This window comes from Carassius auratus, chromosome 6 (assembly GCF_003368295.1).
Source record: "Carassius auratus strain Wakin chromosome 6, ASM336829v1, whole genome shotgun sequence".
In the NCBI taxonomy this organism is placed as follows: domain Eukaryota; kingdom Metazoa; phylum Chordata; class Actinopteri; order Cypriniformes; family Cyprinidae; genus Carassius; species Carassius auratus.
Genome location: NC_039248.1, coordinates 26498648 through 26513690, shown reverse-complemented (window position 1 = coordinate 26513690; position 15043 = coordinate 26498648). Strand labels below are relative to the sequence as shown.

Sequence of the window (15043 nt, the reverse complement as noted above, 5' to 3'; positions counted from 1 at the left end):
ATTAGTATTACTAGTAGTAGTATAAATAAATTAGTTATATATATTAGTGCTGCCAAACGATTATTTGCAATTAATCACATCCAAAATAAATGTTTTTGTTTACAAAATATATATATGTGTGTGCTGTGTATAATGTTATTATGTATATAAATATGAACACATGCATATATATTTAAGAAAAATATGTTATGTTTATGTATTAAATAAATTTATATATAATATAAAATATAAGAATATATAAATGTATATGCATATAAATATTTCCAAAATATATTCTGTATGTGAGTGCATCTATAAATACATAATATATATATACACACACACACACACACACACACACACACACACACACACACATAATGTTAACAAAAACTTTTATTTTGGATTAAATTAATCGTGACTAATCGTTTGACAGCACTGCTATTTTATATATTTAGAGAGAAAATGATTCCATATATTTTTATAAACTATATTGTTTATTTTAATGAATTGAAAATTGAATACAAATATTTGTTATACTATTATTAATAATTATATATATTTATATATAATATATATGTCACGATCGTCAGCTGGAGTGCCCATGAACTTCCAGGACTGTTGCATTTGGGGTCTGAACTCCATTTCCCAGAATCCCGTGCCTAGGGTTAATCCCCGCCAGTTCCCCATTTCCACTCCGCTTTATATACTGTGTTTGGACTCTCAGTTATTGCCAAGTCTTGTTTAGCCCAGTCTGACATCTCCGAGCGTTTCCCCTTGTGTTTGTTCCTTCCGTGTCTGATCTTGGATTGTTTATTCCGTCTGTGATTCCCTGCCGCCTGCCCTGACCTCTGCCTGGTATTGTTTCTGTTTCTGGATATCCTTTGACATTCTCTACGCTGTTATCTGATTACTGCCTGTCTGACCATTCTCCAATAAATACACTGCAATCGGATACGAACGTCTCTGACTCCACGTTACTATATATATATTCTTTATATCCATTTTTAGAGAGGGTGAATATTTAATAAACAATATAGTAGACTATTCATGGCATAAATTATCCATGGGGACAATAAATAGGCCAGAAATTCCTTTCCACATATGAAGCTCTCGCACATGCCTCGATGAGGCTCTCCGACATTTACCAAGCATATCACCAGTCCTCTGCATCTCCAGAGTATGATTAGATTCGTTTGTGAGAGTGAAAGACGATTTCAGTGCAGTCCACTCAGAGAAAACCATTTGATTAAACTCACTGATAGGTAAGAAGAAGGACATCTAGATGAAAGATTGGGTTGGAATCAGCGAATCTGATGCAGTTCTCACACTGAACTTTCACAGCACTTCAGGATCCGTATGCCAGTATCTCAGGGTGTGTGTGAGTCCTTTTAAAGGTTAATGAAGGGGCTTTGTGCTCTGGGCACAAACATTATCTGACTTTGAGTGCTAAGCGACTGAAGCTCCAATGAATCTAATGAAGAGGAAAGTCATTAGGAGAGAAGCTATCATGCTGTGTTCTCTCCGCTGCTCAGATGCGATAGCGGGGGCTGTGATGGACGATTGTTTGCTGCTTTATCACACTCTGTTTGTTTGATTTCCCAGGGCCGCGGCTCAAGGGTAGGTGGGCATTGACTCCCCCTCACTGAGCTCACCCTCCTCCTCAGCGCTCTAATTCAATTTCCACACGACATGGCCGCCCATCGTTCTGGTATTTTGATTGTTTGTCAGGCAGTGTGTTCATTGAGGAGCAGCCTTGAGCAGTAATATGGCTGCTTAGTCATCGACTTCAGAGGATCTCAACCTGGAGAGAATGGATCCCAGAGTCGCACCCTGAGCTTTTATTGTCAGTCGCTTGCTAATTAAGATTGGCTGCGAAGGTTGTTTCAATCACTGAGGTCTTTCTCGTCTGCGTGTGTGCCAGTGCGCAGTAATGAGATCTTTAATGCTTTGTGGTTGTATGTTCAGGACGGATGTTGCTTTGTGTTGTTTTTAACTGGAATGGATGGGTCTTAGGGGGCGCTTCAGTAAATATGGTAACAGATCCTTTGGTGTGAGGAAAGATTCAGGTCAAAATAAAGCATCCTAGTTTCAAAATTCAAGATTATTTGCAGTTTAAGCAGATATCCATCATGACTTTGTAAGGGCTCCAGAAATTCTGAAAAAACTTTTGTCTTTCTGCTTGTAAATCCTTGCTGATATTGATCATTTAATAGCAAGAACAATATTAGTTACTAAATTAAATTACTTTATGGTAATTTTATATTTCACAACAATATAATAGACAATCTGCAGTGTTTATGACATTTCTTTATGTTATTCAATCTCACTGGATTATTACTATTAATGGCAAAATAAATGTTTGGTAACGTCATATAATATATATACGCATGCACATATTTATATTACTATTTTTATTTTTGTAGCTACTGTTTCTGGGGTTTTTTTCTAGATTTTTCTGAAAATCTTTATATGTAAAAAAAATAAAATAAATATTTTTTTTGTATGTTTAAAAGTTATTTCCAACATTTCACAGACTTTTCTCCAAAATCAGTGTGGAAGATGTGGGTAAAAAAAAAAAATGCTTATATGTGAATTAATCTGCCCACACAAGAGGCCTTGCTATATTATTGACTATAACATCATTGTGTAAGTGCCCTCTGACTCTGAGTCAGCTTTGCAGGGCAGTCAGGTGTGTAATGCCATCATGTGACAGGCGTGTGTGTGTGTGTGTGTGTGTGTGTCTGTACCGCCTCTGTGCTTCTGCTCCCAAACCAACCCAGCTGTTTGACAATGCCACCTGATCCTGCCCTGCTGTGTGTACAACAACTCTCACTACTGACCCACAATCCTCAGTGCTTAGTTAAAGCCCCGGGGAGAGACAAACTCACCTGGAGCACTCTGGCTCTCTGGCTCACTCTCATTGGCTGTGTCACTTTATATGGATTGTGATTGGTTAACAGCCTAGTGGATGAGTACCTGAGCTGCCAGCCCATTGGTTGAATGGAATGGACAGCTTTTTATATAATATAATAAAATTAATATGATATGATATGATATATGATGTAATGTAATTATATAGAATTAATATGTATTCATATATAATAATAATAATAATAAAAATGTTTTTGGTTGCCACGAAAAGTGGATATGTCAGCTTTAAATTGGCCCATAAATAAGGTTATAATTAGATAATTTCAAGTGCATAATGTACATTATCATGCGACATTATTTAATGATTATTGCTATTGTGAAATTGGTCCTGCAGATTTAAATTATTTCTTGAATCATTGATCTTGTTGTTAAGTGTCTGATCATGGATCAGATTAACAGTTTCTGCCTCATAGATGATCAAACAGGTGACAGCATGCCAACCACTTACAGGAAAATAGTGGTGACTTTTGTATGCATATGAAAAACATGCAGTATGTTAGGTTATTGTGTACAGTGCCTGTTTCTTCTCCGTCTCTGCCAATGGTATGAGGTTGGTATGAGCCGCTTGTGTCGTAGAGGTGCATTCAGAAGAGCGCTGACAGCTTTTGTAATTGAGTGCTTACAGGTCACAGACCATTTGAGATGCGACAGAGTCTTCCTGACAGCTTTCAGCCCAAAAATAGCTCCATTCCAGCTGAGTCGCCCGAGTGGCTCATCTTGTACGGTGGTGTGGAATTGAGAACGAGAGGCACACGACATTCAGAGAACGTCTCGCAAACCTCCATCAAACGGTCCTTCAGTGGGTGTGTGTGTGTGTGTGTGTGTGTGTGTGTGTAACTAATTCAACAGACGAGTTTGGTGCAAGTTTTAAATTTATATGAAAGGCTTGCAGAATATAAGTGTGTTTGTCATTAGTTAATATTAGTGTTGATATTGGTTGGTGAAATGTTTTAACATGGATTTATTTATTATGTATATTATCATTCAATTCTTGGGGTTTACTTCTAATGTTAATAAAGTTTTTTGCCAAAAAAAATAAAAAAATATTGGAAAAATGATTAATTCTCACCCTCTGTCTTAAACTGGGAAAATTATTATTTCTGACCCTTTGTCTAAAACGACTTGTTTTAAGGGGTGGGGCCTTTAAGACTTATCAATAACTGACCACTTATGATTGGCTAACGTCATTACATAGGAAACCGTATCAATGCCCTGCCCCCTCACCATCGCATGTGAGAGTTTGACCATATGATCAAAATTAAACAGTCATTACCAGACGAAGCATTAGGAAATCATTTACTTAGGGTTTGTGATGCAAATTCATCTTACAATAAAGAGTGGACCCTCCAAGACACTGTGCCACATTTACAAAACAAAATCCTCTGAACAATCCTCAGTCACGATTCAGAGTGCCATTAAAAATAAACTATCCACTTATTTTTTATGCTGGAATCCTTCTGATATCTGTACAAAGATACAAACCAGTGGTTTGAACAATCTTTCACTGCATTTGTCCTGACAACAGATTTGTGCACAGTGCCAGAACATGAACGTGGATCTGTATACTGTATCCAGTGTAGACAATATGATTGGGCAGGGACTGTAATTTCTATTTGCTTTTGACATGATGCGTCACTCATATTCAGTGTAATCAAGTGTCAGCCAATAGCGGCTGAACGCCAGTGGGCGGGGCCTATGATGAGAAGAAGCCTATTCGTCGGTGCCTTGCTCTGGAGGCGGTGTTTATGTAAATGCAAATGCAAAAGTCATCATGCACTTCAGATCCAAACGAGACGTTTTTGGAGCTTGATTAAATACAGTAAATGCTTTGTTTATAGTGAGGAGGACGTTTTAAGTTATGAAACTCGCAAGATGTTTTAATGGTACAAAGATCTCTTTTATGCCAAAATATCTAGGCAAATTTGATTTCTCATCGCATGACCCTTTTAAATAAAGATCCTATTTTTGGTACTTTTTGAACTTTCTCTCATTAGCAGTGTTGTTAACGGTGTGTTTTGTAACAAGATTCAAAACAAAACAAAAAGCGCTAATAAAGATAATGAATATGGATCCATTACCTGCTGTAGAAAATGAAAAATGCAGATTACATTGTTACCTCGACTGAAATCACCTGAGATTAACAAGACAGGTGATCTTGTTACCACTTCAGTTTCAATCTCATTCTCACTTTAGTTGCATCGGGACCCAGCATATACACAAGTACATGAGACGCATAGTCTCTTTTCAGAAGAAGAGCTGCTGAGCTTTCCAGATGTCATAATGTGTGTGTGTGTGTGTGTGTGTGTGTGTGTGTGTGTGTGTGTGTGTGTGTGTGTGTGTGTGTGGTAATTGTAAATAATCCCCTACAACTGCACCGGCGGCATCTATTTCTCATGTAGACACTTTAATGTCTTTCAAAGGCATGTGGATTGTTTTTGTGACTCATGGTGAAATGCCTTTTTCTTTCTTTCGCCATCTTCCATGCCACGCAGTTCTTTCCCCGTTAATAGTTTTTGTGTAACTGCAGGCTACCTGGAATTTGCTTCTGAACTGTGCTTCTGTTCCTCGGCTGGACAATCCAGGCAAGAATCTGAATGCTGCGTTTGGATAAAAGACCCCAGCTTGCATCTGTGTCCCTTCTATCTCTGTTTTCCACTCTATTCTTTCCCATCTCTGTTTGCACTGAGACTCCAGTGATGTCAGCAGCCAATCACATCGATTGTGTTTTACAAAACAAATTTGCAGGCACAGACTGCAGTTGTTTGGTGACATGAACGGCTGAAAGAGGATTTTGACCAACATACAATAGATAAATGATTCCTCAGGAGAGGAATGTGCATTTACCATATACATGAAATAAAAAACTTCCACCAATAAAGGAAGAACTCAAACCATATTTAAAAGGTTTAAAGCTATTTAAATCATAATTTTACAGTTGTTTAAGGGTTTGTTGTGTTGCCATGATGAAAAATTCAATGTAACTAATTTTTTCATGTTAACATTTGGCTGTTGAGTGTTCACTTCTATTGCAGGAGCCTTATTTTAGATTGTAGCCATTTTTGGTGTTATGATCAACCCAGAATATTCCTTTAATATCTATTGAAATTTAGCTTTTCAGATGACTTTGGTTTTCAGGATACCTAGATATTTAATAAAACCAGACACCCTTGAAATATTTTTTTTCCATTTATTTTTTCTATTTTAACCCTTTTAATTATTATATTATTTTATATTATTTATTTTTACAGTATTTTTGGTAAATATTTTTTCAAGAGAGCATGTGTGCATGGATACCCATGTGCATGAGCGAACAAGAGGGAGAAAGATAGAGAGAGAGAGAGAGAGAGAGAGAGAGAGAGAGAGAGAGAGTGAGTGTTCCGTCATCCTGTAAACTCCAGCCGCTCTGAGCTGTCATACCCTCCTCCTACGAGATAGAGAGAGAGAGAGAGAGAGAGAGAGAGAGAGAGAGTCACGCTACAGCCAGGAGAGGAGAGGAGAGCGTGAGAAGAAGAGAATCGGAGGAGAAAAAACGCACATCTCTCGCTCCGTCGGCCGGTAACTTCCTCTGGGCTCTCGGCAGGGGAAGACAGGCGCGCAGATCGCTCCATCTTTTTCTCACACATCTCCTCGTTTGGCCATTCTTCAGCTTCTGTCCCCTGAGTGGAGGACAGTTTTGGGGGAGCGAGGGCATTCGGAGAGGCAGGATGGTCAACAACCTGACCGAATGCGAGGAGGCAGAGGGGGCCGCCAACAGCCAGGGTGAGTGGAGGAATCTCTGGCTTCTCATCCGCGCTCGAGCGCTTGCACACACCCACTCACGCTGACACGGATGGTCCATACTGATGGAGGGAGGGTTTGAGCCATGGGTTCTGCTGTTGCTGCCCACCACAGGTCCTCTCCTGTCTTACTGCATGGCTGCTGTGAGTGGAATAGTAATAAGAGGTTGTAGTTGTGTGTGTCCATGTAGCGAGCAACACCGTGTGCCTGTGTGTGTTTTGAAGCTTGGTACACAATGAAATGGAAAGGGGAACCTCTCACTACCGTCATACACAGTCATAGTCCTCTGGTAGAGACGTAGATGCCATCATAATGCTGGGGCTCTTTTAGTGCTGTTTAAGGTCTGTGAAAAAAATCACATGGTTTTTATTGTATATTTTTACCATTATATTATTATTATTATTATTATTCACAACCTTTTTATTATTTGTTTATTAAATTATTTTTTCATCCTTGAGGCAAATTGGAATATGCTGTGACCTATTACTGTAATGATTATTTTGTATTTTATTTGATGTAATTTAATTACTTTAAATACATTTTTTATTTTATAATTTTCATAATTTTTCTGTTCCTTTTATGTATTTTAATTGTATTATTTTCCTAATTTTTCCAGTTTTATTAAAAGCTATTTATTTGATTTCAATTTATTTCAAATTACAGTATTTTGTTTTATTTAATGTTATTTATTTTCATCTTTTTATGACATTTAAATTGTTCCATGGTTTCACTCTGAAGAATTCTGGTAGCAGATTGCCGTGACTGTAAAATCTCATCTATCAGGTCAACATTGCATGAATCTACATTACTGTAACCATATCATTGTGGTTCTTCGCCTGCTTAGTCAACGTTTGCTGCTCCCATATTTTGGACAATGAAATGCCATTCAATTAATTTTACATCTTCAAACATGATCTGATCAGTGTGTTTAACAGCAGCTACTGGTGTGTGTTAAGACTCTTTGATCATATCAGGAAGCAGTTTTTCACGCAGCACATACATCCCACTCACAGTTATGTGGCACAAATCAAATTAGGGGACAGTGTTTAATGACATTTCCCTACATGGTTTTCTGTGTGTTGTCGTCCTCTACAGCATTGGATTAGAGCGAGTCTACGTATAGTGTTTCTCCTCTTGCTGCCACAGATTTATACCTGTTAGGTCTGTATAATGCTCTGTAAACCCAAACCCAGAGTCAAATCCAGGCGTGTGGATGTGCCGCTGTCCGTGGTGCTGAAACCAGCTAAGCAGCAACACAATCAGTCAGTCCTGCCTGGCGCTGTCCAGGGTCCTGATTTATCCCTTTCATTACAAGCTAAGGCAGATTATCAGGAGATTTAGGCGAGCATCTCGCTGTCCCACTACACTAAGATGAAAGGCATCCGTCCTCCAGATGCATCTGCGTCATCCGCTCAGGCATATTCATAAGATACTGCTCTGTTAATTATTTGCAAGAGACTTTGTTCCATGCTTGATGGACAAATAATTTATTTTGAAGGGTGTACATGCTTATAGCAAGATCAAAATTATAAAGAATATAGGAATAAGCATATATATATATATATATATATATATATATATATATATGTGTGTGTGTGTGTGTGTGTGTGTTTGTGTGTGTGTGTGTGTGTGTGTGTGTGTGTGCACAAATATTTATCTGCTATTTTTTTAATAAAATAAAATAAATAAATATTGACTATGCATTTTAATACACCTGGACTTGTTTTAGACTTTTAGCATAATAAACAAATTTCTTATTTCATATTTTGTTTTGCTGCATTTAGTTTCATTTGTGTCTTTCGGTGACTTGAAGGACTCCAGCAGAGAGTCCCGACCTGTCGCTGAGCTAGTGTTCACTGATGTGTGACTCTTAGTGCACTGTAATCTCATCTATCAGGTCATCATTGCATAAATCTTCATCGCTGTCACTGTGACAAAAGTGGCTCTTTGCTCAGGGGACATAATAGAGGTTTGTAGCTCCCCTACTATTGCATATACAACTCCTAAATTTTGAATTTCACTCAATTAAGTTGTATTAGTGCATGTGGACTTGTTTTGGTTAAAAATGTATTTGTATATTTAAAAATAATTAACCCTTAGCAATCACATATTTGTGTTAGAACTCAATGCAACTGCAAATGCAACAAAATGTAGTTTTAGTAATTACTTTTCTCTTTTCATCACTTGACCTTCACTTGTGAAGCAGTATTTGATGTTTATCAACAGGGTGATAAATTTGAGGATGTCAGCGATAGACACAGGATAGATCTCTGAGAAGGTCTTATTGTGCTATTTGTCAGTGCTGCGGCTGTGCGGATTGTACAGTGACACGACAATCAGTCACTGTTTTACACTGTGATCTCTGATGATTAATGCATTTGTCATGTTCATTTTTTGTCCGTTCATTTTCTGAACACAGTTTAAGATATTTTAGATTTAGTCCGAGAGCTCTCAGTCCCTCCATTGAAGCTGTGTGTACGGTCTACTGTCCATGTCCAGAAAGGTAAGAAAAACATCATCAAAGTAGTCCATGTGACATCAGAGGGTCAGTTAGAATTTGTTGAAGCATCGAAAATACATTTTGGTCCAAAAATGACAAAAACTACGACTTTATTCAGCATTGTCTTCTCTTCCGTGTCTGTTGTGAGAGAGAGTTCAAAACACTGCAGTTTAGTGATATCCGGTTCACGAACGAATAATTCAATGTAACCGGATCTTTTTGAACCAGTTCACCAAATCGAACTGAATCATTTTAAACGGTTCGCATCTCTAATACGCATTAATCCACAAATGACTTAAGATGTTAACTTTTTTAATGTGTACAGTGACTGAACTGCTGTGAAGAGAGAACTGAAGATGAACACCGAGCCGAGCCAGATAACGAACAATAGACTGACTCGCTCTCTGGGTTTTGAGTTATTAATGACATCATTTTCATTTTTTCGGTGAACTAACCCTTTAAGAAGATCCATTGGCATCCTCCATTCAGATCTTCCTCATCAAACCCTCACATTTATGGCAGAAATGGTCTGAAAATATATTGTGGATGTGATAGAATCATAATGTCAGAGTTCAGAAAGACTGATTTGATGTCTTTCTTTAGTTCCCTCTGGGTCTGCATGTCTCTGTTTATCTGTTTTGTCCTCAATCGCTCTGATCCTCTTCATCGAGGGGGTTAATGACTGTCCCTTTTCTCTTTTGTCTCGCTCTCATTCTCTCTGCAGTGTTTTATGTCTGCTGAAGGTCTTTAATAATGTTTAGTTAAGGCTGTGAGCGGCTGGGTGTTTCACCAGAGATTCTCCTAATGCGTCACAGGAGCCCCGGTGTTTAAGGAGCAATGAACCGCGTAAACTGTACGAATGTCACTGCGTTTGATGCAACTCCCTTCCAGTTTCAAATGCTAAAACAATTGGTCTAGTATTAGAATGAATTTTTGTGTTTGTTTGTGGTTAATAGTTAATATGTGGCTCATCTGCTGTCAACTGATACTAAACCACCAGCTGATTAACAAGAAATGTGAGAGAAACAATCCCCGCAGCATTTGTTTGACATTTTCTATATATTCCAGTGACATTCTGACATTTTTATAGTGTCAAAATATGTTTTGGGGCTGCTTTAGCGAGTGTATAAATGTGTTTCTTAATGATGTGATTAGCTTTAGCAATAGGACGGCACACATACTACATATGTCCAATAACTAATAGCTTTAAAAGGAAAAAAACGAACCCTACAGTAAAGGTGATGGTAATGAATACTAATTCAGAGGCAATTATGTCAACCTTAAAACATTTAAAACAACTCAATAGAAAAACAGTGTATATATTTGTCATTCTTTTATGAAGCTTATGAGCAGACTGATCGCTATAATGCGAGTTCTTTATTTTATTTTATTTTATTTTCTGCACTAAATTCTCATTAATGTTATGTGGCAAAAATGCCATTACTGTAATAAGACTAATACAGTACATTATCCATATGATGCACGACCCATAAGATTTATTTTTAATTAGAAAGTGTAGAGATTTGTCATTTTGTTAAGAAGCTTATGGACAGACTGCCTACAGTAATATGTAATATTTTATTTCATTCTCACCCCAAATCCTAAAGAAAAATGGAGCACATCTGTACTACATTCTTATATTATGTGACAAAAATGTCATTACTGTAATTAATTAGACAATGGGACATTTATGATTACATTATTTAAACTGTTAAATGTTTGTCATAATTGTATTTTTTGCAAGTTCTTTGTTTTAAAAAAAGCAAATGAGCAGCATTTTTTCATTTAATACAGCAACAAAAAAATACAGTATTACAGTAATGTGAGTCAGTGAGAAAGAATATAGTTACAATAAATGTCTGAATGTGTAGAGTTTTTGGCTTAATTGTCATTAAAAATAATGACACAAACCAAAAATCATTATGACCCTATAATAGGGGTTGTTTGATTTATGCAAAAGATAATTTCTTGGTTCTTTCCTCTGGTTTTGGGGTGAAATATTCCCTGGTTTCTGTAGGTGCGAGCATGTAGGAGAGATGTTTTGCAGTTGTTCTCAGTGTTTCCACGATAGTTACCACTGCATTGCTCACCATCAAGGCTTGGCGAGTGTGTGCATATGCTCAAGAGTGCAAGAGACTCATTTCAGAGCATAAATAAGATGGCTAGAGAGTGAAATAATGAGGTGGTCAACAAGGACTTTGAATAAACAAGTGGCCCAAGGGCTAAATAATAAATGGCATGACTGCGATGTAGTGCTTCCCTTTACGTACTGCACAGGAAGTGCTCTTATGACACTTGATGCCTACAGTGATTAGCATAGTAAAATCAGTCAACTCTTGAGTAATGGGAATGTCAAGATTTCTCAGCGCTGTTGGTAAGGTCTTCAGCTGTGATTTTGGATTATGGTACAGTAGCTGGTTTGTGACTGGTCCATTGTTAACCAGGTGCTAATACACAAAGAAATGTCATACTGTATGTTATTATTTAAAAAGTATTTACTTACTCATTTGAAGAAAATGTAATCGATTTTTAGGACCTATTTGGTTCAACTGGTCTACAAGATTAAAGACAGAACAACATGTATATAAATTATTTATTTATAATCATTAATAGTGTTTGTGTCATTATTATTTTAATGTATTATTATTATTATTATTATTATTATTATTGCATTGACAAATGAGCGGGTAACCATGATATTCTCTGGTCATATGTGTTTTGTTTGTTTGTTTTTGTTTTGTTATTGTTGCTGTTTTCTCAGCTTGACGAAAATTAAGTTGATTTTAAGGACAATGAAGTTTACTTTATTTATTTATGAAATATTATTAACATTTGTACCTTGTTTTTTAATGATTTTTGTATTAGTGATGTCAGTAGTATAGAAAAAACAACTTTTTTATAATAATATTATTATCACAATTTTGGGTTGAAAATGTGACCTGGACAGGGGTTAATATTGAAAAAAAAATGTTGCTTGGGTTTATTTGTATTAATAGCCAAAAGTACATTGTAATGGTCAAAATTATAGATTTTTTCTTTTATGCCAAAAATCATTAGGATATTAATTAATGATCATGTTCCATTTTGTACATTTCCTACCATAAATATATCAAAACTTAATTTCTGTTTAGTAATATGCATTGTTAAGAACTAAAAGATGATTTTTAGATTTTTTTGCACCCTCAGATTCCAGATTTTCAAATAGTTAAATCTCAGCCAAATATTGTCCTATCATAATAAACCATACATCAATTGAAAGCTTATTTATTCGACTTTCAGATTATGTATAATTCTCAATTTTGAAACTGTAACTGTTACTGTAAGTTTAGTGGTCCATGGTCACACACACACACACTATTCACTATATATATACAATATATACACATATTCCATTTAGAAAACAATAGTGTTATCATTATTTTAAGGAGAAATATGACCTGGACTTTTGACATTAACCAGTTTTAGCAGCTCAAACGTTCTGACCAGGAAATGACCAGAACTAAAGGCCAACCTGAACCAGCTAAAACATGTAAAAGCAACCGTTCTGGTGGCTATGAAGTGCTCATATCTCCAGCTCCATCCAGCTTTATTTCTCCCTGCTCTACACAGAGCGACTAATCAAGAGACTCCAGCTGAATGAGCTGGACCTTTTCCATTTCAAGGTTATATGATATGATTCACTCTCATCATTAGACCAGCAGAACAAAAAGTGTTTGGTACAGTTGTGTAACACGCAGATGTCATTTAAAGCTCTGAATGTCTCACGGAGACCAAGTCTAATTACTGAAGGGTTTTGTAACGATACTTTATGACTGCAAACACCCACACTCCTCTCTCGGCCTATTTCTCCCTCTGATACAAATCTAGGAAACGAGTCCAGAAATGCCAGGTTGTCGTGAGTTAAGTGGGATTAGACGGTTGTTGTTAAATCATATTGGGATTTTGAGCACAAAACAAGTTTCTCATTTGCTTGCAAGTAGCATTAGGACATCTGAAGGGTTTTGAAGGGTATGTTGTGGTCAGGGAAGTGAGCTGTTGGGATGCAGGGCAGAATTGGGCCAATTTAATAAAACCTGAAAATAACTTGAACCTCCATGTGCCTTTGGGGTGGATCTTGACAACAACAATAAACTAGCAATTTCTGAAGAACATTAACTGGCTTGTGCAAGTCCAGGGTGCTTCTATATGCCAGTGTTATGTTTATACTATTCATGCATTTATTGAAAGGATAGTTTAACCAAAAATGAAAAAATTGAGGTCAATAGTCAATGGCTAAAAATGTATTGGACATCAGTTGATCTCTACACTAATAGTTGCCATATATATAAATTTGCTCCCTCTTTGTTCTGTAGGATTCGTGCAATTTGACTTTTGCTTGATTATATAGTGATGCACTATAGTGAACCGATCCACCTCCATCATTTGTGGGTGCACATGAACTTCCAAAAATGATTTGAGCCTCCTCAGATGGAGCTAATATTAATTTCCATGGTTACACATCACTGGATGAAAAGCAGTTGTTTATATATAGAGAGAGATATTCCTGTTTAGCTTAATTTTAGCATTTCATCTTTTCAATTTTATCACATTTATTTCTGTGAATTGTCAAATTTTGAGATTTTTTTTTTTTTTCAGTTTTATTACAGTTGCTGAAATAAATATTAATTTAATTTAATAATGTTTTTCATTCATATATTCAGTTATTTAGATAAATTTTTACCATGTTTTACATTATTTTTATGTGCCTCTGTATGAGTCAGTTTTTTAATAAGTCTTTAGCTTTAATGTACATTTATTTCATTTTATTTCAATGAATATCCATTTTTTTAAGTGTTGGATGTAATATTTAGATTTTTTTTATGCTTCATTTCAATTACTGAAAACTATTTTAATAATGTTATTGTAGTTTACAATAACACCGCTGATCTATTTGATTTCTATGGTGTTATTTATTTATACATTATTTACAGTTATTTAGATTAAGCTGCAATTTTATGTGCTATTTATATGCTTTTGCATTAGTTAGATTATATATTATATTATACTTTATATATAATCTTTACTTTACATTTATTTTAGGTTTAGTAATTTTAGCACTTCAACATAATTACGTTTATAATTAAATTCATAAATAAATTTTAATTAAACAATTTTAATATTTTTAGTTTTAGTTAACAAAAACAGTGCAGTGCTATGCAGTTCCTGACTTCTATTTACTCGTCTATTCATTTTATATATATTTTTTATGTTGTATTACATTTAAATTTACAGTAGATGTATTGAACTTTTATGATTTTTGTTGCTTTGCATGCATTAGTTAGCTTTTGCTACCATGCATGTTACATATACATGCTAGCATGCTAAATTTGAGTACAAACATGCTATTATAATTCATACAATGCCATCAATAAAAATGTCTAATCAGGTTTTTTTTTTAGTTCGTTATTCTATCAAACCCTTGAATCCATCTGAACATAACCGGCTAATCATCAGCCGCTGAGAGATGTGTTCGCTGATGGATGGGAAAGTGTCAGCAGAGATGTCTTCAGTCTGAAGTGTGTGTCCTCCCACAGCAGGAGTCAAAAATAGTCCCGTCTAAATCCATAAGAGCAGTTTGTAATTGGTGCTGTATGGGGACAGCTGGATGACAGACGGATGGGAGGGAAATATGGAGCTACTGGAGGAGAATTAAAGGAATGCTGGGTAATTGGCCGGCATGAGAGAGGGATCAAAATCGGCCTGCCTCCGACTGATGCCCAACTCTCCATTACGCCACACACATACTTCACATGGAGCCTAATAAGGGAGCAGGGCTTAACATTGATGTTTATATATAGAGTCATGTGAGCACTG

The 15043-nt window shown here is 36.2% G+C and overlaps 1 protein-coding gene across 5 annotated transcripts in view; it reads left to right on the top strand.

Moving 5' to 3' along the window:
- The window catches only part of LOC113104808 (solute carrier family 12 member 5-like), a 125842-nt gene that overhangs the window by 37638 nt on the left and 73161 nt on the right, over positions 1 to 15043 (top strand). For 2 of the 5 annotated variants that reach the window (XM_026266148.1, XM_026266147.1), the window contains exon 1: positions 6372 to 6672. The exons of the other annotated variants lie outside the window; for them this stretch is intronic. In XM_026266148.1, coding sequence (XP_026121933.1) covers positions 6618 to 6672 — 55 coding nt within the window. In that variant the 5' untranslated portion in view covers positions 6372 to 6617. Of the gene's footprint in view, positions 1 to 6371; positions 6673 to 15043 lie in introns of those variants that run through there. 5 annotated transcript variants of the gene reach the window in all.